Genomic DNA, 24331 nt, shown 5'->3' with positions numbered 1-24331 from the left:
GCTCAATCCAGACTGATCTATCTAAACCGATCATCCATTTCACGGTCTGCTGCTCTTGTAATTGTTATACGTGGGATTTCTGGATAGCAATGTTGATCGAACCTCAGGCTAGACACTCGCCGAAGTGCGTATTACACAGTCATACATGGTGCGAAAAGGGACGACGTAGGGCATTCGCTTCGTCTCACCGAAAAGGTTTCTTACCTTGCGAGGCTCTTGATTCTCTGAGAGCCTTAACTGCAACTTCTCGACTGCTTCCAATATCTCCTCCGCCATGTTTACAGCTGGTACATGTTGCCCGGAAGCCACAACAGCAATGGTGGGGGCCTGCTGTTGTTTCAGACTGCTGCGAACTTCCGTCACTCCAAATGGAGATTGAGATTCCGGAAGAACGTCATTCTGCTGTTATAACGTCATCTTAGTGAGGTCATGATGTATTCATGTATTTATTGTCCAGATTTGATAATTCAGCTTTGTGCTTATTTCAGATACATCCTGCCTAGGAAGGCCAAATGAAGTGGTGAGTTTTTTACTTGCAAACTTTAATTTGCCTATATCATGTCTAAAAGTGATTTAGAATTATTAAATTATTTAATTAGTTAAATTATTCAAATACAAGGACTCCACAACAACATGAGTGAAGCATCTTCTTGGCCAAAGATGTAATCAAATGTTAAAGCATCATCCCTGACGAGAGACTGAAGCTTGTTATATTAACCCAGTTAAATTTCATATATATATATATATATTTTGACCAATAAAGTACCAACCCCTTTTCTAAGCAATCAAACTTTATTTTAGAACTTGACAAATTTTTTTTTTTTTTTTTTTTGCTTTTATGTTTTTATGAAATATTTATATACATTTTTAAGTTCAGTTTTAGGTGTAGTTAATCCAGTTCTTAATATATATATATATATATATATATATATGTTCCGTATTCATTTACGTATGGTAAATCTTGCCATATTAGGAACCAACTAGGAATAAAAAATATTCTGACTGGGGGAAAAAACACAACTGTGGAGAAAGTTTGCACAATATACTAAAATGGTATACTACAAAAAGGTCGATTTTTGAAACATTTTAGCCTTTGCAAAACAAAAAGTGGGCCATTCTATTAAAAAAAATGACACTGTTTATATAATCTAAAAACATTGTTGCCTTTTGCTGTCATATATTTGCTTTTCTAACATTTAGGATTTTAAGCATTGTATTGTCCAACATGTACATTTAAATCATATAATAATTGCTTTTTGATGATGTTATTATTTTTCCTTTTTAAATGAGACCCTTCATATTTTGAACACCTGTTGATTACACTCAAGCAGCAGCCCTTTGTGTATTATGTCCCTGGTGAAAAAGGTTGTCATGGTAAATGGGCGGATTCACTTTGCACAACTGAGTCATCCATGCATTTACACTTGATTGAAAACAACTGCATCTGATTTTGAGAACAATGATAAACTTTTGTGTTGTGGCACAGATTTTAAGGTGAGATGGGGGTGAGAGAGGGGGCAGGAAGGGAATGATGACAGTGTGAGGGTAATTTAAGCAGCACAGCCCCTGCCATTCTTCCTATGTGGCTTTAGAATATTTTTAGAAGAGATGTAAGCACACCTGTCTATCACAGTCCAATCATGCTTGTTTGTTTGTCTATGAGGGGTCTGCTTTGTTCTGGTTTTGCAAGCATAACAGAACAATCTCCTCTCTGAAACAATACACATTTTCAATGAGCTGATTACAAACAACCTGGGCAAAAGTAATAATTCTGCTTATGTATTTGCTGTGATCTGTAATAAACTATGTGGCTAAATATTTGAGTCTGGTAGTGTGCATGTATATTTAACTATAATAACTGGCAAATGGGAGGGGATTGCTGATAATAGAATAAACACATTCTCTAAGACATGCTGAATCCTATAATAAGATGTCAATGCAAATGTACATTACATCCTTTATAAAATTTAGTACCAAAACTGCATATAGTGTCCTGCAATATGCCCTGCTATATCGATCTATTAAATGTAAAATTAAAAAAATAAACTTTTAAAAATAATAATATAGATAAGGTTTTCATGCACTTACTGTATATCAACAGAGAGACTACATGGAATATACTTTACCATTTCAATTTGGAATACAAAAATCTGCATGTTACTTGTAAACTACTCAGCTTGCTTATAATAAATTATAACCGTAGTCCGTGGCAATCCTTTTTGGAAACTCCCCTACGAGACCACATGCACCTGTCACTCAGCCTTATATCCTCCCACTGTAAAAGAGTAAGATGAGATCAAGTGTAAACACATCCATGTTGACCATGATATTATAAAGCATATGATATTTATTGAACTCATACTTACTATATGTTAACTGTGTTTCTTTTCAGGTGGTGTGCACTGACACGGATCAATCGCTCTCCTCCACTGTTAGTTTGGAAGTGTAGTGCGTCTGTCTGTCCATATATATAGCTTCTTCGTTAATCAGTGCTCTTGTGATACAGTAAAAGTGTCACAGCTTCAAAATCATTCTGTCAGTATAAACCTTTAAAGAAACAAAAAATACACAAAAAATAAATAAAAAAAAAAAAAAAAAAAAAAATTAAAAAAAAAAAAAAAAAAAAGTGAATCTATTCAAGTGTTATTGGGTCATTGTGACTGTCGGCACAGAATCTATCAGTTTGAAAATCTGTTGACCTGACTGATAAAAAGCTATCATCTAACCAGCCTACACATCTCAATGGCTCCCAAGAAGAAGTCACCACGCCCTAAGAAGTCCATTCCTGAACCAACAACAGTTGAGAGTAGAGTGGTTGTCCCAGAGCCCGGTGTTAAGAAGCTGGAGCTTCCTCTTAATGTTGAGCAGCTGAACCGGCTCAATGGGGTGCCCCTGCCACCCCCTGTGATTCGACCTGGAGAGAGAGGTTTTGGCCTGGGCAGTGAGCTCACCCGCCCCCTGCATGGATCCACTCTGCTGGAGGAGCTGAGCCGCATGAGACAAGAACGATTCCTCACTGATATGGAAATGGCCTGCAAAACCAAGGCATTTGATGTCCACAAGCTCGTAATTTCCTCAGTCAGTCAGTATCTTCGTGAAGTCCTGGCCAAGGACCCTGGACTCAAACGACTGGAACTCCCTACCCTCTCACCTCTTGGTAAGCCTTAAAAGATATAACCTAGCTCAGAGGTTTTCACTTGTGCGGCTGGAGACCCACTGTCCTGCAGAGGTTAGCTCCAACTCTCATCAAGCACACCTGAACCAACCATTCAGGACAATTCTGAATCTGATTCAGGATCAGAACCAACCAGGCAGGTGGGTTGGAGCAGGTTAGAACTAAAATTTGTAGGGCAGTATGTCTCCTGGAGCAGGGTTGAAGACCTAGCTACATTTGTTAAAGTTCCCCAATATTTTGAGTGGCCCAAGCAACTGGAATCATGTCTGACATTATGGCTAAGTCATACATATTAAAACACCATAACATATACTGTATGTATTATATTTATCCTCAGGACTTGCCAATGTGATTACGTTTGCTTACCTGGGCCGTGTGCACATGTCCCTGTACACCATTGGCTGCACTGTGTCTGCAGCCAGCACCCTGCAAATCCCTCATCTTCTCCAGATGTGCATGGACTTCCTGATGTCCGAACTGAATGTGCACACTTGTGTGTATGTGTGGAACATCGGCGCTGCATATAGCCTGATGCCTGTTCGAGAGGCCGCCCGGCGCTACATTCTGGAGAATTTGACCCAGTTTTCTGAGACAACCCAATTCAACCAACTCACCCTGGAGCAGATCACATCTTTCCTACAAGATGACAACCTATCTCTTCCTTCAGAGGTCATCACCTTTCAGGTCAGTGTAAGGAAAGATTGATGGAAGGGCAAGATGAATAGGGGTATCGCAAAAGCTAAGGAAGTCCTATTTATACAGTGACCCAAAAGCTAAACATGTCAGCAAACACAGCACATACTGTAAAAAGAGATATAGCTAGAGTCGTGAAAAGGATATAAATATGTACACTATTTATAAAGTAGACTGAATTAGATACTAAACTTGGACCACTCATTTTAAATTTTCTTGGAACCTAGATTGCAATGAAGTGGATAGACTTTGACCCAAAGAGGCAGGAACATGCTGCAGAACTGCTGTCTCACGTGCGCTTTGAGACCATCCCTGCGAGTAAGCTGGTTAGTGAGATCCAGCCAGTGGCACGGATGATGCTAGATCCTCAGTGTCACCGTCTTCTGGTGGATGCCATGAACTACCATTTGCTGCCCTACCAGCAGAACACACTGCAATCACGGCGCACAAAGGTCCGTGGAAGCCAGAATGCTCTTCTAACCATTGGGGGTCGTCCTTCACTAACTGAGCGTGCCCTAAGTCGAGAGGTACAAACTTTTGGACAAAGTCCATGACATGTAATACTCTTGATATCATTGGTTTCCAGTTCTACTCCTGGAAGAGTACCTTTCAGCAGAGTTTACCTCTGTCCTGCTCCAACACACCAGCCTAGAAGCTTCTAGTAATCCTGAATACCTTGGCTAAGGTATTTATGGTTTAAATAGGGTTGGAGTCAAACTCTGCAAGAATGTGGTCCTTCAGGAGCAAGACTAAACTCCCTGCTCTGTCCACATAAGGAAATTAATTTTCCTTTGATTGCTCACTTGTTTTACTGTGCAAAGGTGCTTTGGAGAGATCCACGAGAGGGAACGGCTACATGGCGTCACCTTACTCAGCTGCCAGCCAAGAGTTTCAACCAGTGTGTGGCTGTGATGGATGGATTCCTGTATGTGGCAGGAGGAGAAGATCAGAATGATGCCCGAAACCAGGCTAAACATGCTGTTGGCACCCTTAGCAGGTATGTTATCACAAATAATTTAGTCATCAGTAGACCCTATCAATCAGTCTAAAACTGTGGTGGTCCAATCTTGCTCCTGGGGTCCCACCTTCCTGTAGAGGTTAGTCCGAAACCTGATTAAACACAACTGAACTAGCTAATCAAGCGGGCTTTAGTATTACTAGGTACTTCCAGGTAGGTTACCACTCTGCAAGAAGGTAGCCCTCCAGGAAGGATTGGACACCCTTAGTCTAAAATCTAATACACAGATTTGACCGCATTACCTTCTGATCCTCAGATACGATCCTCGCTTCAACACTTGGCTACATCTTACCAGCATGCGCCAACAACGTACCCATTTCAGTTTGGTGGCCACTGGTAGGCGGCTGTATGCCATTGGTGGCCGCAACACTGATGGCCTCTTGGCCACCATTGAGAGCTACCAGCCCTCTACCAACACTTGGCAGCTCCGTACGCCAATGGATATGCCACGATGCTGCCATGCCAGTGCCGTCCTTCCATCGGGAGACATCTTGGTGACTGGTGGGTATGTTAACTGCGCTTACTCTCGCTCTGTAATTCGTTATAGCATTGACAGCGACACTTGGAGCGAGCAGGGAGAATTGGAAACACCTCGTGGCTGGCACTGCTCTGCAACAGTAGGTGGCAAGGTGTACGTGGTAGGAGGTAGCCAGCTTGGTCCTGGTGGAGTCCGCATTGATGTGATGACCATGGAGGTCTTCAACCCTGAGAGCAAGGAGTGGACCAGAGCTGCTACCCTGCCCCTGGGAGTGAGCACAGCTGGTATGTCTCCACTGGGAAATCACCTGTACCTGCTAGGTGGATGGAATGAAGCAGAGAAACGTTACAAGTCAGCAGTCCAACGCTATGACTCAGGCACTGACAACTGGTCAGCAGTGGAAGACCTGCCAGAACCCATAGTGGGAGTGTCCTGTTGTGCCCTTCCCTTGCCCCCACGCCACACGACCCGCAGACACCGGAACACACCTTACCATGAAGATCAGAGCAGTGTGACACAGCATAACACTGCATGAGAAAGAAAAGCTTGGGAAAGACAGAGCAAGAAAGAGACAGGATGAAAGGAGAGGAGAGAGTGCAGAAAAAGACAGCAAGAGAGAGAGTGACGTATAGGTGAAATGGAAATTGAGTAGAATGTAAAGAATAACAACATGAAGGGAAAAGCAAAGAAGTCTTTGTTTTTAAGTCTTGTTCTTAAAACTCCAAAGATGCATTAGGTATACAGCGAGTTCAAAGAAAAGGTACTACCTAGGGCCCACTTATAAAGAATGTGAAAGGTACATTTCACAAGAGCCTCTGCAGTGCTAGGAATTTAGTGAGGTATCTGCTTATGAGTTTCTGTGAATGAGTTTTAGAAATTGAGCCATACAGTTCTATTGAAAATACTATAATGGGATTATCACCATTTTAATTCAGTAGTACTGAATTAAGTCGTATCAGTTTATTTATTTCTCAAATTTTTTTTTTAATCAAGTTTATCAGTTTTCTCTCTTAATAACCAAACCCAATAACTGCAAAAATTGTTCAGTGGTACATGCAAAGAGGTACAACGCAAAAGTCAATACGCCCCTCAGACACACAGTTAAGCACCAAACCATTGATACTGCCCACCAAAGAATGTGCTTAATACCACACATATTAACCAACATGATTCATAGACTAGCTATGAATTGAAAAAAAAAAATCATGCTTACCATATTTACTGTTTTAACCCATTTATGTATTTAAGTTACATTTAAGGGTCTTTACTCTCCTACGTAGAGATCAAAACAACTACCTATAATTGTATATGATAAAACAAAATTATCTAAAAGAACCAGTAAAATACCAAACAAAATTGTCAACAATTTAATACATAACCAAATGGAAATTAATGCATAACATGGAAAATGTAGCAGATTAGAGAGCCTGGAGTATATCTGGTACTAAATCTCTGGAATTTCACTGAATAAAACTTAAAGAAAAAAACTTGTCTCTTCTTTCCTTTCCTTTGCAATATTCACTGCAACATAATAATCACCACCCAGCCCTCAACTGTCAGAAACTACTGTCTTTGAAATGAAATGTACTTCAAAATGCATTTAACACTACCACATAAGATTTAAAAAGGTGACACCCAAGGACATCAAAAAGCTGGCGAAAAGCACTTCCTAAAATTTGTACCACCTAAACAAATACAGCCATTTAATAATGATCTTTAAAATAGCATCATATGACCCCTTTAAAACAACTTACTAAAAAGCTCAAAAAAGTCATTTCATATAATACTTCATTGACAACTTTGTCACATGCCACACTAATACAAACTGTGAAGTGAGCAACACCAGTGTTATACTTCACAAATAAAGACATCGACAGCATAATATTTGGGCTTTTCTTTTATTTGTTTGTTACAAATTGGGGGAAAAAGTTGGTCCTTTACTTGCCAGGGAGGATGATGCCATCATACTGAAAGAAAGAAAAGCAAGCGTAAGCAAATTCAGGAATATAGAGCACAATTTTCATATATTTGCTTAAATAGACTGTTTGGAAACTGAATCAACATAGGCATCAACTATTTAAACACCTTCTGTTGGAACCAGCGCATTGCCTCCTCTTTGCAGATACGGTGCTTGGCGCCGATGCGGCCCTGCTTCCTCTTTTTGTCAGCAATGCTGAAACCAGGTCTACCAAGAACCTACAATAAACACAGAATTAGGACTGCTTATTCATAGTTGCCCAAATAACCATGAAATTAGAAGTTAAGGTTAAAAGATGTGATTGCTTTCATCTGTACTGCACCACAACCGACACACATTAGTAAAATAGCCGTTATAATATGAATGATTCTGGATTTATTGGCTGAGCTGCTTTTGAAGTCATTGTAAAATACTGTATATACAGTCAACTGTGAACTTATTACATCAGTAATACTACAAAACTGAATCTGTGTTGCTCGAGAACCATTCTGCCACACACTGGTGAAGAACTATATGGACCCTTTTCACAGATTGTGATGACATGTTTTAGCAGTCATCAACACTGCTAAACTACACAAAATTGTATGTACATTTATAACACTTTTCTTTGCATTATATTAGATTTGCATCAAATTACAAAAAATTAGTTACCACATCTATGAGGGTGTTTCTTATAAACTGTCTATGGGAGTAAATTTAAATTTGACCGTTTTCTCCTCTGACTGTCTCCGTTTTCCCCTATTTTTGACAGTCTTGAAAACACTCACGTTTTCAGTGGAAAAGACTGTATGTCGAGTTTCTTTTGCTATTTGAGCAAACAGCGACGCAAAATATTTGATGTAGCCTTTAAATTAACCGCAGATTAACCACCAATAAATGACTAAATTTGTGTTACTGTTTTTAGTACTCTGTTCCATGTTAGCTGTTCTAAAATCACTGCACATCACAATTTATTAAGGCTTACTGCTTTAATTCAGTTTCAGACAGCCTAAAGCTTATCAGGAAGGGAAAAGTCCTTCCTAAAATCCACCTACAGTACAGTTGGTATTAAAATAGATACTCATGAGCAAGTGTAGTGGCAGAACAATATCACTTAAAAAAAAAAACTCCTTAACCAACAGGAAATAAACAACAACAAGATTTTGCAGCTGTAATGTAGATGCATAAACGTGACCCTTTTGGATCAATAAAATGCAACTCACCACATAAAAGTCCAAGCCGTAGATTCCAATGCTTGGGTCGTACTTGATGCCCAAATCAATGTGTTCCTGGATACCAAAGCCGAAGTTTCCTGTGTCTGAGAAGTTGTTCTTTCTCAACTCGTACTCGCGCACCTACACACACCCAAAAAAAAAAGTAAAATAAAATAAACAACTGCTTACAAACAATAAACAATACAGCATCCATACACAAAACATGACATTTAAAGAACCCACTATGCATGCACTAAGAGTGAGGTACAGCCCTGGCTAATTTTAGCACAACAAATACCAAGTAGCCCATTGCCATTAACAACACATTCCTCTCACCTTCAGTCCCTTCTCCAGGATTTCCTCAGCCTTGGCTCCACGGACAGTGCAGTGGACTGCAATCTTTTCATTTCTACGGATACCGAAGGATCGCACAGTGTAGCGGGCTGGTGGGAGATATTTAGACTTAATGCACGGCACAACTTTACAAACACCAATGAATATAAAACCACATTCATAAGATATAGCAGAGTGCAATCATCTTCAACCACTAGCAAGAGATGGAAAGTCCACCTACCCTTGGAGAAGACAGGAGTCTGGCCTGTCAGCTGTTCCAGCACCTTAGCAGCACGGGTCAGTCTGTCACCACTCTCACCCACACAGATGTTCAGGCACAGCTTGCGGATGCGCAGCTCCCTCATGGGGTTCTCCTTCCTCTCACCCTGGTCCTGTACAATGATACACAGCCAAATAATTAGCGGTCATGAAACCTATTTCTTCACAAACCTCACCAGCTCCCACAATTTCATGCTGAAGATGTAACCAAAATAACAACCATAGCTCTTAAAAATAAGGTGCTAAACAAGAGACAAACTCTAACGAACCAATAGCTATTACATTATGGCCATGGGTCCGAGATGAACATGCCCGGACATATCCACTATTTGGAAAGCTACTAGTATGTCAGTATCAGCCAACAAACTATCAATATTTCACATTACATACAACGGAGCTGCCGGTTATTCAACCGGACGAGTATTGGAAGCACATGAGTAACTTTAAGCTAGTCAATGACGTGCCGTCTCGGCTCTACAGCACACGCTAAAGCTAAAGCCAATATCCGCCGCATCGAATCATTCTGGCCACAAATACTATCATCATTCTGTATTTCACAGCGGCAGCGACTGATAACAGTATGCTTCACGTGATTATTGCATGCAGACAAGCAGATGTTTGTTGATTTTAATGATACTCCTTCACGCTCACAATTTCTCCTGTACTCACCGCCATGTTTGATCACTTAGAAGAGAACGATACACTTCCGGCGCAGAGCATTTATGCTGCGTTTTGAGTCCACAGAACTACACAGCCCAGCATGCTTTGCGCTGCGGGGCGAACTTCGGGTAATCTTTAAAGACTCCAAAATTGAAGTCGAAGACCAGATTTCATATATGAGACACTTACACGGTTGCTTAAGAGTTCAGAATATAAGGGAATATAAATTGGTGAAGGGAAAATAGTTTTCAGTATTAGGAAAGCCTATTAGCCTATATCACTCGACTCAGAATAGGAAATTCTGTTTTAAATCATGTTCATAATAGGGAAACATTAAACAGGATTATGTAGCCTAATCATTCGGTCTAGCACAGTGGTTCTCAAACCTCTCCATGAAGTACCCCCAGCACTGCACGTTTTTGTATGTCTCCCCATATCTGACACACCCACTTCAGGTCTTGCAGTCTCCACTAATGAGCTGATGAGTTGAATCAGGTGTGATAGATGAGGGAGACATACAAAATGTGCAGGGCAGGGGGTACTCCAGGACAGGTTTGAGACCCACTGGTCTAGAAACTGTTCAGCATGTATTATTACATGGCTTTTATTAGGGAAAAAGAAAGGTTTAATAGAAATTCAGAAATAGCCTACGTTTAATCAATTACACTCTTATTAAATCCATCAGGTTGTCGTCAAAAATACAAAGCTAAATACTTACATACTTACTCAGAATAACAAATGATATACTGAAAAAAATATTGTGTAGAAACAATTTCCACTCAGAAATTGCTAGAAAATTTCACCAAAAATGACAAAGAAATGACAAGTAACATTGAAACATTGAATTAAACATAACATTTTGAAGAAGAAAAAACTGAAATAGTATTTTCTTGTAAAACTTACTCATCCAATTTGTTTGTTTTTACATCTTCGAAAAATAATTTTGAACTAGAAGAAGAAAACTGTAGTTTTAGTCTTTTAGTCCATCCCTGCTGCACAGAAAAAAGCAGCTAATTTTGTTGCACTTTTATGTATCTTGGTAAATACATGTGGAAAAAATACCATTAAAGCAAACATTTGGAATGCATGTCTATCCTGCAAAGTTGGCCTTTTCACATCTACTCTGACTAAGGTCCAGAGAGGACTGTCTTTTAGGTCATAGACCTTAGTCAAGCTAGACACTGTATTGAATTTAATGTGGATGAAAACAAATAGACTAACAGTCTTTACAGTGGAATGCACTGTATTAATGTCCTAGATCTTGTTATTTCCTCAACTCAAATGTTTCTAAATTGTTTTATGAAATTTTTGTCCAATAATTTTTTTTCAGAAAGACATTTAGTCAGCTGAACAACCAATATGTTGTTAAAGAACAACACAATCTGTTGAACAGACTCTACTTATCTCTTGTTTTCATTCCTGTCACAAAGGAAATATGGCACTACTCTGACTAAGGTCTAAATTTCAAATTTGGTCCTTAACACAGCAAAATATACATGTATGAAATCAGACTTCATATCAAGTTCATATATGCTGTCTTTTCTTGGATTTAATGAAAAGTTTATAATATTACTGTATTTAAGTACTATAAGTAGGCCTACTACAAAACTATAGGCTACTAAAATAATAAAGGAAGCATACACTGTGTATCCCCAGTGGAAAAAAAAAGGTAACTATTTTTTTCTCCAATTTTATTTATCAGAATATGGTCATTTTGCTGTACATTTCTGATAAAACACACAGAACATAATTTAAGCATATGACATAACTGGTTGACCTTTTGCATAATTTTAATTAGAAATGTATTTTAAAATAATTTGATATTGCACAATGATTACCTCTCCATATTTGGAGAGGATTAAATCATTCATCATTCATTTTTGAAATACACATCCAATTCCTACACACAAAATAACAACCAATAAGCATATATATACATGCTTAAAAGAACGCTCAGAGGCAACAATACTGTCTGTGCCACTGATTGGGTGAATCACAGCATCAGTGTCAGGAAGAAGAGCAGAGGTAGGACTTGGTGCCTTCAAAACAGGGAGCCCCAATTCTCTTTGCTCCCTCAGAACATTGGTCAGAAATAAAAGAGCTCGCTTGGGAAATGCAGGTGGGGAGAAAAGATTATGTTCGCGGACGAAGAAGTGGGGTAGTGAACCATTCAGTGCACATCGCTCAAAGTATCCAAAGAGCTTCATAAAGGAGACGGACAGCTGGCCTGGAGACCAAAACGAATCTTGCACTCTGTCTGAAAGGACATGGAAGAAGGTTGTTTTCCCATGGTAGGAACACAGAGGCTCAAGCTCTTTGGGATACTGCTGCTTCAGTCCCTCAATCAGACACTTCAGAAGCCGCAAACAAAGTTTCCTATAAGAAAGAAGAGAAAATCTTAGGGGCATCATAACATTAATCTATAACATAACCAGCTATAAAAATGAGTGTTCATTCATACCGACAACACTTATTGGAATGACTCTCACAGCACGTCTTCTTATTGCCATGATGCTGCATCATCTCTTTTTCAATGTGAGAGAAGGATATTCGCCAGCCCTCTGAAAACGAATACCTCAAATATATAAATGCTTTATGCTAAGGAAAGAAAGAAATGTTTTTGTAATGACTGAATATGTATTGTGCCAGCATACCTTTGGCATCATCTTTGAGGTTTCTTCCTTTTGGTCTCTTTGGGACGAAATACACAGCCTTACTTACAAACTGGCGACGACATTTTTTTCCAAGCCATTTGTCTATATTAAGACCTGCCCGTGCTGCTTGTGGCCAACCTTGTGGCACCTCAAGAGTAGGTACGATGTCCACAGACATCACATCATCGTCTTTCTCTTTCACCTTAAATTCAAGGGTCACCGCCGGTGAATTTACTAGATTTCTGCGTATCACCCAACCTTCACCTGTGAACGGGTGGCAGAACCACAAACAATCTTAAGGTTATACACTACCTTTCTAAAGTTTGGGGTCAAAATGTTTTATATTTTTTCATGAGCAGCAAATCAGCATATTAGAATGATTTCTGAGGGATCATGTGACAATAAAGACTGGAGAAATGGCTGCTGAAAATTCATTCAATTCTTTTTACTTTATTTTTGTATCAAATATATGCATCAAATAGACTTTTCAAAATCATAAAGAATTTTGGAATTGTAGTGTATAAAAAGCTATCCGAACATGACGGAGTGTTGAGAGACAGATCAGTAAAACGCACCTTGAAAATGGTTGCTAATGAATTTGCGGACCAAGCGGTACATTTCTGCTTTGATTTTGGTTGCTGAGACGGTTCGTTCATCTTCCAGAAGAAAGTGCTGGATTTCAGTTCGTGTGGCTTTGATTAGCTTTATCTTATAAAACAGTCCTTGATATTCTTCCAGTTCTGACAGTACAAGCCTTGGGACTTTCAGTTTCAGCATAATGTCAAACTCATTGGGTTTGTTGATCTGTTGGTGATAAAATTATAGTTTGTCATTCCATTATTCCAAACATTCATGATTAATTTTAGCCAGTCTTTGCTCTTCAAGATGTGGAGGATTATTGCTATCGTTCAGAAGTTTGAGGTTGGTAAGATTTTTTAAATGATTTTGAAAGAAGTCTTCAGTGTCACATGATCCTTCAGAATCAGTGTAATATGCTGATTTACTGCTCAAGAAACTTTTCATTGTTGAAAACAGTTGTGCTGTTGTTGTTTTTTGTGAAAAACCATGATAGATTTTTTTCAAGGTTCTTTGAAGGATTAAAAAGTTCAACAGAACAGTGTTTATTTGAAATAGCTGAACATTCTAAAATAATTTGAACACTGAATAATTTGTAACATAATTGACTTTACTGTCACTTCTGCTCAATTTAGTGTATATTAAATATCTGATACAAACTTGAGCAACTCTTTCGATTTGACACTAGCTGATTTTTCTCAAAATGATCATTCAAATTTTTTACCTTCACCATCTCATAATAGCTCCCACTGGTGAGAACTGAGACCTCCCTGAAGAAGGGCTGATCATCATTATTCTTCAGGAATTCCAGCAAGCTGTCGATTAGATGGTTTACTATCTTCACAGCATTCTGCTGGTCAAGCTTACGCAGCCGTAGGTCTCGACCTCTCTGTCTGATCAAGCGGTCCAACTCGGGCGAAATGGAAGAATCATCTCCAACTTTATGATAACAGAACAAGTATAAGCAAATATACATAGATACAAACAATAACTCAAAAGAGCAACCTAGTAAAGATCCTCCACATTACATGATCTCCTCTGGCTTTCCATAATAGAGCTGTGAAAAACCCAAGGTCAGATATACAGTGCTCTTCAGATCCTCTGTCGTGATGCTCAATCCAGCCTAAAATTTGAATGCAGTATAAATGCAAATGAATTATGTATGGAAATGTGCTAGGGTTTCTCCATGGATAAAACAATAAGAATAGGTAAAAATCATAAACACAGAGAGTAATTGACTAGCAACTGCTGACATATTTGTTTTACAGACAATTGTGCAACGCCTGAGAGCTTTACACCCTGTTTTATGGCTTTCATACATTTTAAAGAGTATAAACGTAAATGGAACGCCAAAGCTTAAAAAGGGAATAGAAAATAAAAGAAATTCTAAACTGATAAAAACATCAGGGATGTTTTGATGTATTCATATGTGTATTTTGCAACAAAAACAGAAAAATGGTACAGCATTTACTAAACCTTAAAGGACAGTTAAAGCTTGGTTACGTTGTGACACCAAATTTAATCTACTCTACACCTATTTACATTTTCACAAGCATACTATTTAATGATACGCATGAATCCAGACTTACCCACTTCCTGGTCTAGAGAATAAGATCTAGTGACACAGAAATACAGCACAAGAGTATATTGATTCTAAGCTCCTCCCTGCCACATCAGATGATCTTTTGCTTTACAGTAAAAGGTTCAGGGTGTGGCTTTGTTCTGGTGATGTAAAACCGAAACTTAAGGAACACGTCTTTGATGTTTACATGCTAGATTCTGTGACAGCAGGTGTCACTCAGGTGGCGTGTGTACAGATGTACTTTATCAGCTGAAAGCAATGTCCAAATGTACAAAGGCCTTTGTAATGTGCTGACCGAAGTGTATATGGTTGACCCTTAGTAGTTTTCTATGTATTTTATATTTCTATGTTCTATGTATTATATATTTCTATGTATTTCTAAGTATTTTTCTATGGATGGCACACAATTTAAATACATTTGTATTGTATTGTTTCATGCAAATTTCTTTTGTCTAATGAAATGGCGATTGTTTTTTTTTGTGATACAACAGACTGTTAAATTAAAACAGCTGACTGAATTTTACTAACCAATAGTATGAATAAATGTTTTTTTTACAATATAAACAATATGAGATTGAACACTATGATAGAACACTATCTTTTAGCCTAAAAGTGCAGTATGTGTACATAGCAATGCTATTTTTGTATTATTTGTATACAGTACTATTATAGTATTTAACATTTTGAATTAGCTTTTATTTTTTCAGTATTCATTTTAATTATTTTGCTTTCATTTTTGTTTCAGTTCTAATAAAAAAAAAAATTAGTAGTTCAGCTTAAACTTATTTTAAGTTAATAAGTTAATTGCCAAGGATTTATTTTTTAAGTTTTAAATCAAAAATTTGTATTTTATTTTCTTTCAGCTTTATTTCTATTAGTGTTTGTTTTAGTTAACTGTAATAACACTGAAAGATTCACGATTCAAATGTAAAAAAAAAAGAATAAAAAAAAAAGGATCTTAATTATATTTATCATGTTCAAAAGAATTTATTTATGAATGCACTTACAACAAAACCCATTCATAATGCTTTGACCTCTGACAATAAAGAATAATGGCACAAACTGATGAATAATCATTGTTTATTTTTATAATCGTTTTCTCCTAAGGTGTTCAGAAATACATGGTTTCCTCCTTTCCTTCTGAAGCTTTTACGGTGGGTTTTTATCAGCATAAGCCAGTCCTTTAAAACCGTGCTCAGGTTCTGAGACATTGCAGTGTAGGATATCAATGAGGCTTGCTGGGTGTCTGACGGGACGATTCATTTAGCTTTGGCAGCCTTCTGAGCAGACTTGGTCACCTTTCCACTAGTGGAGGCTTTCTTGTCAACGGCCTTGATGACACCAACAGCGACGGTCTGCCTCATGTCACGCACAGCAAAACGACCTGGAAAGTAGTAGTGGGATAGTAAGGAGTTCCAATTAAAGCAGAACGTTTGATTAATGTCCAATATATAATGTTCATGGCAACATAAATGATGACACTTACCCAGTGGTGGGTACTGAGAGAAGCTCTCCACACACATGGGTTTGCCAGGGACCATAAGAATAATGGCAGCATCTCCAGATTTGAGAGCCTTGGGGTTATCCTCAAGCTTCTTGCCAGAACGACGGTCGATCTTCTCCTTGAGCTCAGAAAACTTGCAGGCAATGTGAGCAGTGTGGCAGTCCAGCACTGGGGCATAGCCCTGAGAGATCTGACCAGGGTGGTTCAGGATGATGACCTGCGAGAAAGAGGGGTACATGATAAAGCACCTGACATTATGAAGATCATGCAGATAATATTCTATTTATATCTAACCTGAGCTGTGAAGCTGCCAGCCTCCTGAGGGGGGTCGTTCTTGCTGTCTCCAGCCACGTTACCACGGCGGATGTCCTTGACAGACACATTCTTAACGTTGAAGCCAACGTTGTCACCAGGGAGAGCCTCGACAAGAGACTCGTGGTGCATCTCAACGGACTTGACCTCAGTGGTCAAGTTGGCAGGGGCAAAGGTCACAACCATACCAGCCTTCAGAGTTCCAGTCTCAACACGTCCAACAGGCACAGTTCCAATACCTGAGGGAAACACACAGAAAATGTTTGAATGAGTGACAGACGCTGGTTTCTCATTCGAGAAAACTGTGAATGAGTTTGGAGGCTGTGTTGTTATTGTTAATGAAAACTAAAACTAAAAGCAAACACCTTCGTTCAGTGAAATTAAAATAAACACTAACATAACTGGGAAACACTGAGACTAAATTTATATTTATTACTTCAAAACTAACTAGTCTGCAAAATCATTTAAGGTTTTTTTTTTTTTTTTTCACGGTATACTATAAAATTTGAAACCTTTGCAAACTGTCTGCATTAAACATGAAAATGCTGTTTGTAATTTACTGGATAAGGATTAAACATGAGGATTAAAAAAAAAAGTTCAAATATGCCCATGGAGTTTTAAGATTTTATTAATTTACATGACTTTCCCAGATCTAGAAATCCCTTCCTCATATTTACAGGTATCTAAAATTTCTCAAAGAAAAAACTGTTGTTGAGGGACCAAATGAAGAAAGAAATATCTTGATTTTTGATTAGTGTAGCTTATGAAGCTTTTTAATGCTTGTTTTGTCTTATTTTAAAGTCTCTTTAAACTAAGATGCCTCTTGGAAGTTTTCTTTGGACCCATTTGAGAATCGCTGCAATAACACTAGACTGTACTAAGAAAATGAAAGCATTTTTGAATTATACCAGTTGGTGCATTAACTATGGCAGCCCTAAAATACTAAAACTGATGTAATAACAAAAAGCAAAACTAGAAAACAAACTAAAACGAGAAAACTACAAATTCAACACCAAAGTATAACACTTAAATATATTTAAAAGTATAACACTACAAATAAAAACACTTAAATATATAAAAAAATTAAATTCAAATCTATAATAACCCTGGTTGGTGGTTAATGCTTACCTCCAATCTTATACACATCCTGCAGAGGCAAACGGAGGGGCTTGTCGGTGGGCCGACTGGGTGGCAGGATGGAGTCCAGGGCCTCGAGAAGAGTAACACCGCTGGCAGCACCTTCCTTCCTCTCAATCTTCCATCCCTTGAACCAGCTCATCTATTATCCATAAAGAAAATAACCAAAAAGCATGAACAATCGCAGTGATCACAAACCCTAACGAAACCCTTCCAACCCAGATGCTCACGTTTGTGCTGGGCTCCAGCATGTTGTCACCATGCCATCCAGAAATTGGGACGAAGGCAACAGTGGCGGGGTTGTAGCCGATCTTCTTGATGTAGGCGCTGACTTCCTTGGTGATTTCCTCATAACGCTTCTGGCTGTAGGGGGGCTCGGTGGAGTCCATCTTGTTGACTCCAACAATAAGCTGTTTGACTCCCAGGGTGTAGGCAAGCAGGGCGTGTTCACGGGTCTGTCCGTTCTTGGAGATACCAGCCTCGAACTCACCAACACCGGCAGCGACAATCAACACGGCACAGTCAGCCTGGAAGGAAGAATGAATAAAATCACAACATTTAAACAATAATAATAATGCAACAATAAAACCATTACACACAGACACCGTAATCTGTGATAGATTTGTTGACATTAAAAAAACCTACCTGAGAAGTACCAGTGATCATGTTCTTGATGAAATCTCTGTGTCCAGGGGCATCAATGATGGTGACATAGTACTTGCTGGTCTCAAATTTCCAGAGAGAAATATCAATGGTGATACCACGCTCACGCTCGGCCTTCAGTTTGTCCAGCACCCAGGCATACTTGAAGGAGCCCTTGCCCATCTTGATGCAGAAAGAATATTCAGAAGCATATTTGAGATGTTTGTGAGACCGAATGGACAAAAGAATAATATAAATAAAAGATAGATAGATAGATAGACGGAAGGAAGGAAATAGCTTATAGAAGACTAACATCTTTTCAAACATAACATCTATAAGTGATGTATTAATGGGACTGTTTTAATTATCATAATTGTCTATATTTAATGAATGATTATATTCTAAAAAAAATTGCAAGCATATGCTCAGTTTGGACATTTTGACCTGACTGAGCCCAGTAAAACTAAACTGTAGATGTCGCTCACAACACATGCCGTTTAAAAAGACACGCCCAGAATATACTTGTCAACGAGAGACATTAGTCATCGGAAATCACCCGGCTGTGATGACGTACCTCAGAGGCTTCTTTCTCAAACTTCTCTATGGTTCTCTTATCGATGCCTCCACATTTGTAGATGAGATGTCCGGTGGTGGTGGACTTGCCAGAATCGACGTGGCCGATAACCACGATGTTAATATGAGTCTTTTCCTTACCCATGTTGTAAATTTACTGTGGAAAGACATTGCTGGTTTAGTTTAACCGGCATAAACATTATCCGGGCATTACACATTAGCGTTCAAGGAATTCTGGAAATAAATTCGCATATAAGCGATCAAACAGGATCAAGGGAGGCGGGGAAATCTCTGCGTCAGCGCGCAGCACCGGCGGTGCTGCCATGTCCGCCTGTTATAATTTATATATTATAATATAACGAGATTTATAAAGCCGCGGGTTGATATAGTCGAAAATTTTGGGGGGCTTGCAAGAGCTCGGTTCACATAGCATAAATTGATTTACCATTAGTCGCAGCTGTTGAAATTCTCACGTACTGTTTGAGACGAACAACTGTTTCCTTAATGCGTTTGTTTTCTGGGACTGAATTAGAAAACCCCTTATTTACGTTAAATGGCTCGTTTCCATTTTTTTCAGACCAGCTTCTTTTTGCAAGATCTGGTAACACCCCTCCCTCCGTTCACTTAGTGTCCTCCATGTTGAAGGACTGGAATGACAGCACCAGCCATGTTCTCTCCAGCTTTGCCAACAAGTTTGTGCTCTACAAGCGTGTCAGTGAAAACGAGGTAGTAGAGAAAATCAAAGAAACCTGGAAGTAAAATAAACCTGGTCTGAACCAGCTACCCTGAAGAAAAAAAAAAAAAAAAACCCTTGTGACTCTAAATGCATTTAAGGGCTTTTCCTTATAACAGCCAATGAACTTTTTAGGATTAAGACCGAGTAAGATGAGGCAGTAATAAACTTACCCGACTACAAGCACTACAGACAGCCCCGAGCAGACTGGAGAAAAAGGAACGAGTCACACTGCCGTCTAAATTTATACGGGTTCAGTCAGGGGTGGGATATGAAAAAACACCTAGACCACATAGATACTGCTCAGATGAGGGGTACCATTGGTAGCTTTACTGTGCACTCACTATTTGCGATTGGAGGAGAAGACATCAGTAAAGTGGGCACACTGTAGAAGAAACCCGGCTGCAACACGTGTTAAAACAGCTGCAAGGACCATGACGAATCATATTACAGTTGCTTATTCCAAATCCCACCCAGTTCCCCCATTGATGACAGGAGACAAAGCACAACTTCAATTTTTAATACCTTTATTAGTTTCTTATTCAGCAGCTTCTTTCCCAATTTTACTGTGGCATCAGGTGCAGTTCTAAAACCATTAACAAATTTAACAACTGAAAGAGGCACTATCAGTCAATAAATGGAGCCACACTTAAATCCAAGTTGGTTTCCTTTCCTGCGAAAACTTTTCCGATGAGTTTTAATCAGCATAAGCCAGTCCTTAAGTAGAGTGCCCAGGTTTAGAGAAATTCCAGGAGGTTGGGAAGAACATACCACAACCTTTGGAACCGCGTGATAAAGGGAAATTCATTTGGTCTTGCCAGCCTTCTGTGCAGACTTTGTGACCTTGCCAGCACCACCAACTTTCTTCTCAACGCTCTTGATGACACCAACAGCAACAGTCTGCCTCATGTCACGCACAGCAAAGCGACCTGTGGATGGAGAATGATTAGTACAGAAACCTACCGAAATTAAGGATATGGATGCAAGAGAGTCGATTAGTATGACATGAACTTACCAAGAGGGGGGTAGGTAGAGAAGCTCTCCACACACATGGGTTTGCCAGGGATCATCTCAACAATGGCAGCATCTCCAGATTTGAGAGCCTTGGGGTTGTCCTCAAGCTTCTTGCCAGAACGACGGTCGATCTTCTCCTTGAGCTCAGCAAACTTGCAGGCAATGTGAGCAGTGTGGCAGTCCAGCACTGGGGCATAGCCCTGAGAGATCTGACCAGGGTGGTTCAGGATGATGACCTAAAGACAAAAACAAATTAGTACACATTCACATAACCCTGGCATTCAAGTGACTTGGTGATCAAGCTGACAGGGAAAAAACCTAACCTGAGCATTGAAGCTGCCAGCCTCCTGAGGGGGGTCGTTCTTGCTGTCTCCAGCCACGTTACCACGACGGATGTCCTTGACAGACACGTTCTTCACGTTGAAGCCAACGTTGTCACCAGGAGTGGCCTCAGCAAGAGACTCGTGGTGCATCTCAACAGACTTGACCTCAGTGGTCAAGTTGGCAGGGGCAAAGGTCACAACCATACCAGGCTTGAGGACACCAGTCTCCACACGACCCACGGGCACAGTTCCAATACCTGAGAAGTTGAAGGTGTTAAACCAATTCAAGTGTTTGACTTTAGAACTTTAATAACTTCACATGTTATACACACACCTCCAATTTTGTAGACATCCTGAAGTGGCAGACGGAGGGGCTTGTCGGTGGGACGGCTGGGGGGCAAAATGGCATCCAGGGCATCAAGAAGAGTAACACCGCTAGCATTACCCTCCTTGCGCTCAACCTTCCATCCCTTGAACCAGCCCATCTAAAAACAGACAGACATTGTCAACCAAGATGTGACATGAAATGCACTGAGAGGAGTTCCACATACAGAATTTATTTCCCACCACCCCTGTGAAGTTGCATAGACAAACTCACGTTTTTGCTGGGCTCCAGCATGTTGTCACCATGCCATCCAGAAATTGGGACGAAGGCAACACTGGCAGGGTTGTAGCCGATCTTCTTGATGTAGGCGCTGACTTCCTTGGTGATTTCCTCAAAACGAGCCTGGCTGTAGGGGGGCTCGGTGGAGTCCATCTTGTTGACTCCAACAATAAGCTGTTTCACCCCCAGAGTGAAAGCCAGGAGGGCATGCTCACGGGTCTGTCCGTTCTTGGAGATACCAGCCTCGAACTCACCAACACCACCAGCAACAATCAGCACTGCACAGGCAGCCTGGGAAGAAAAAAAAAAAAAAAGCCATCAAGTTAAACCTCACCCTACTACATTACTCACAAAAACACAGTTCTGTGTGGGTGGAGCGTAGTCATACCTGAGAAGTACCAGTGATCATGTTCTTGATGAAATCTCTGTGCCCAGGAGCATCAATGATGGTGACATAGTACTTGCTGGTCTCGAATTTCCAGAGAGCAATGTCAATGGTGATACCACGCTCACGCTCAGCCTTCAGTTTGTCCAGCACCCAGGCATACTTGAAGGAGCCCTTGCCCATCTATTTTGCAAACAAATAAAGGGAGGCATTTAGTCATTTTGAACATTTTATATAAAACATTAAATTTAAGCTTTAAAAAAAAAAAAAAAAAAAAAAAAAAAAAAAAAATCACAAGTGGCTTTAAAATGTTAAATTACGAAAACAGAACTGCTTGAAACGTTGAATGGGACCAGCGCACATGTTGCGCGGCCTACTAGGCGCCATTACAGAATTTGCAACGTCATAGTGAAGCACCGCTTAAACCCCGCCCACTCCACACCCAGCCGGCTTGAGCCCAGGAACGCGTGCTACCGCCGCCATTTTGGCTCGTTACTCCCGAGTTGTGCCACAATTAAATTCACGAAAAATCCACTACAAGAGTTTAAAGTCTCACCTCAGCAGCTTCCTTCTCGAACTTCTCGATGGTCCTCTTGTCGATTCCACCGCATTTGTAGATCAAGTGGCCGGTGGTGGTGGACTTTCCGGAGTCGACGTGGCCAATAACCACGATGTTAATGTGGATCTTTTCCTTTCCCATGATTGGTTAGTTTCTGTATTAATAAGAGAAGAGTAAAATTGAATAAAGAGGCACGAGTGAAATACGGACTTTCCATTAAAACTTTTGAGCGGGTATTTCGTAACAGGTAATAGATAGCCCCGAGTTTGAACCGGCCTAGTTCACCATAAGGCAACTGCGACACGTGTTTCTTTAGAGTAACGCGGTATTAAGTTACAGGGGAAAAATCCAAAGTGTCTGAAAGGAATCCATGAGGATGCGAACAGCTGGCTCTCCAGTCACTGATAACAGTTGGATGCGAGAATGTGCGGAAGGCTTTTAACAGGCCCGCGACTTGAAGCCTCTTGGTGCCTTTGTTCTTTTCCCGGTTCGCATTCTTTGAGATGGACGTACACGGAAAGAACGGAAAAAATAAACTAACCCCATCTCTTCTAAATACATTACTAATTAAAAAGAAACCACTATTACGAACACAATCAGAAAGAAAACCATTGTAGAAACCAAAAGTGATAAGACCACGGAGTAACGAAACGCCGAAAATTTCAAAATACAGTCAACCTGAAGAAAATCCTTCAAAAGTTCTTAAAAGGTAAATAATGAGCGTAAAAAACCAAGGCCTAGCCAACAGAGAAAGCACTCACCAAGATTGAGAGCTCACTCCTCAGCTGCTGCTCCCCTTTGCCAGGTAACAGAAAGAGGAAGAAAATCGGTTTGGTTGGAGAATTTATACATGGGAGGAGGACCGACTGGGCTGCAACCCCCCGCTTCCTCACCCTCCCTGATCGACCCGCAAATCACACACAATCGAGTGAAATTCTCCCCGCCTCGACAAACTGCGTCACTACTTTGTTTCACTGAGCATCTGGTTGACTGTATGAAATAATATTTTTACAAATATTTGAGATATGTTGCGATAAACATAATGGGAAAATATATGTCTGAATACATACCACATATAACCAGCTAACAAATCTACAAAATAGCATAAATAAAGAATTATTTTTTACGTAACTGTTCATGTATTCTACAAATTTTTCTTTTTAAAGTCTTTCCATTTTAAATGTAAATTGTCACAAGATGCTTATCACACGTTTATATTTTTGGTCTTCTTATGATAAATGAGGACAATCATCACTATAAAACTGAAACTGCATTTTGTAGCCTATCACTGATTGAATTTGGTTTAAATTCAATCACTTCATCACATTTACTTCTTAAACTAGTTCACATTTAATTCTCTGGTTTTGGTCAAAGTAGCTGTGAAGTTTCATTTTATGCAACACAGGTAGTTTACTGTGTGTACAATACTATGCATAGCCAGAGAAATTCTTTCTCATCTTTGTGCTTATTCTCACAATAATGACATCTTTGTTCACATGCACAACAGTCACAACAGTTTTAGAAGAATGTTAAGAAATCAGAATTGTATTTTATTTTATGAAACAACCAGTCTTTTACCCCGGAGACAGTGTGATCAGCCCAGTCTTTTTTTTACAGTCTATGGATCAGCCCAGTCTGTATGCAAATTAGTTATCAATTTACTACCAGCACAAAGTTGATAAGGGCACTCAGGTCTGTTGTCTCAGATGCATCTCCACCCATTGGTTCATCTATTCCGATTCAAATGCAATCAGATAGGACTATTTGCTGAACAGTGAGATTCAAACTATCCTATTTTGAAACATAAGCCCAGGGGAGGCAGTGAAACTTTCGTAATTTCCCTTAGTTTGTATGCATTTCATGCATTCAGAGTTTTGTTTTTAGAGTGTGGGAAATCTTTAATTCCTCTCAGTGCCTTACAGGCCT

The 24331-nt window shown here is 39.7% G+C and overlaps 5 protein-coding genes across 6 annotated transcripts in view; 1 reads left to right on the top strand and 4 right to left on the bottom strand.

The window, feature by feature from the left end:
* LOC107706211 (kelch-like protein 31) overlaps positions 1 to 6851 on the top strand; it is an 8301-nt gene extending 1450 nt beyond the window's left edge. The window contains exons 2-6 of the mRNA XM_016509838.1: positions 2393 to 3157; positions 3513 to 3859; positions 4096 to 4395; positions 4690 to 4865; positions 5143 to 6851. Coding sequence (XP_016365324.1) covers positions 2743 to 3157; positions 3513 to 3859; positions 4096 to 4395; positions 4690 to 4865; positions 5143 to 5899 — 1995 coding nt within the window. The 5' untranslated portion in view covers positions 2393 to 2742 and the 3' untranslated portion in view covers positions 5900 to 6851. The remainder of the gene's footprint in view (positions 1 to 2392; positions 3158 to 3512; positions 3860 to 4095; positions 4396 to 4689; positions 4866 to 5142) is intronic.
* Positions 6852 to 7248: 397 nt separating this feature from the next.
* Positions 7249 to 9887, bottom strand: rpl11 (ribosomal protein L11). The gene is made up of 6 exons (XM_016509837.1): positions 9817 to 9887; positions 9110 to 9260; positions 8872 to 8978; positions 8545 to 8676; positions 7450 to 7560; positions 7249 to 7331 (listed from the first exon to the last, which is right to left on the bottom strand). The coding sequence occupies exons 1-6, from the start codon at positions 9820 to 9822 to the stop codon at positions 7302 to 7304; spliced, it is 537 nt and encodes a 178-aa protein (XP_016365323.1). The 5' UTR covers positions 9823 to 9887; the 3' UTR covers positions 7249 to 7301.
* A 1618-nt stretch (positions 9888 to 11505) lies between these two features.
* Positions 11506 to 14670, bottom strand: LOC107706136 (cyclic GMP-AMP synthase-like). The gene is made up of 8 exons (XM_016509719.1): positions 14627 to 14670; positions 14066 to 14160; positions 13762 to 13976; positions 13037 to 13265; positions 12462 to 12725; positions 12269 to 12368; positions 11777 to 12183; positions 11506 to 11534 (listed from the first exon to the last, which is right to left on the bottom strand). Exons 2-8 carry the CDS (start codon positions 14085 to 14087, stop codon positions 11506 to 11508), a joined length of 1266 nt encoding a protein of 421 aa, XP_016365205.1. The 5' UTR covers positions 14088 to 14160; positions 14627 to 14670.
* Positions 14671 to 15682: 1012 nt separating this feature from the next.
* Positions 15683 to 19764, bottom strand: LOC107706209 (elongation factor 1-alpha, somatic form-like). Of its 2 annotated transcripts, none has more exons than XM_016509835.1 (8): positions 19694 to 19764; positions 18789 to 18944; positions 18218 to 18397; positions 17803 to 18099; positions 17564 to 17714; positions 16418 to 16674; positions 16106 to 16340; positions 15683 to 16003 (listed from the first exon to the last, which is right to left on the bottom strand). In XM_016509835.1, exons 2-8 carry the CDS (start codon positions 18930 to 18932, stop codon positions 15879 to 15881), a joined length of 1389 nt encoding a protein of 462 aa, XP_016365321.1. In that variant the 5' UTR covers positions 18933 to 18944; positions 19694 to 19764; the 3' UTR covers positions 15683 to 15878. The 2 variants fall into 2 exon arrangements, with proteins under 2 accessions (XP_016365321.1, XP_016365322.1); XM_016509836.1 differs by lacking the exon at positions 19694 to 19764 and adding an exon at positions 19554 to 19572.
* A 262-nt stretch (positions 19765 to 20026) lies between these two features.
* On the bottom strand, positions 20027 to 23265 carry LOC107706208 (elongation factor 1-alpha). Its single transcript, XM_016509834.1, has 8 exons — positions 23167 to 23265; positions 22403 to 22559; positions 21850 to 22029; positions 21456 to 21752; positions 21192 to 21342; positions 20858 to 21114; positions 20536 to 20770; positions 20027 to 20449 (listed from the first exon to the last, which is right to left on the bottom strand). The coding sequence occupies exons 2-8, from the start codon at positions 22544 to 22546 to the stop codon at positions 20325 to 20327; spliced, it is 1389 nt and encodes a 462-aa protein (XP_016365320.1). The 5' UTR covers positions 22547 to 22559; positions 23167 to 23265; the 3' UTR covers positions 20027 to 20324.
* Positions 23266 to 24331: the final 1066 nt, after the last annotated feature.

The sequence above is a fragment of the Sinocyclocheilus rhinocerous genome, unplaced genomic scaffold (assembly GCF_001515625.1).
Source record: "Sinocyclocheilus rhinocerous isolate Xijiao unplaced genomic scaffold, SAMN03320098_v1.1 scaffold53, whole genome shotgun sequence".
In the NCBI taxonomy this organism is placed as follows: domain Eukaryota; kingdom Metazoa; phylum Chordata; class Actinopteri; order Cypriniformes; family Cyprinidae; genus Sinocyclocheilus; species Sinocyclocheilus rhinocerous.
The sequence above is the reverse complement of the archived record's forward strand: the minus strand, read 5'-3'. Positions and strand labels throughout refer to the sequence as shown.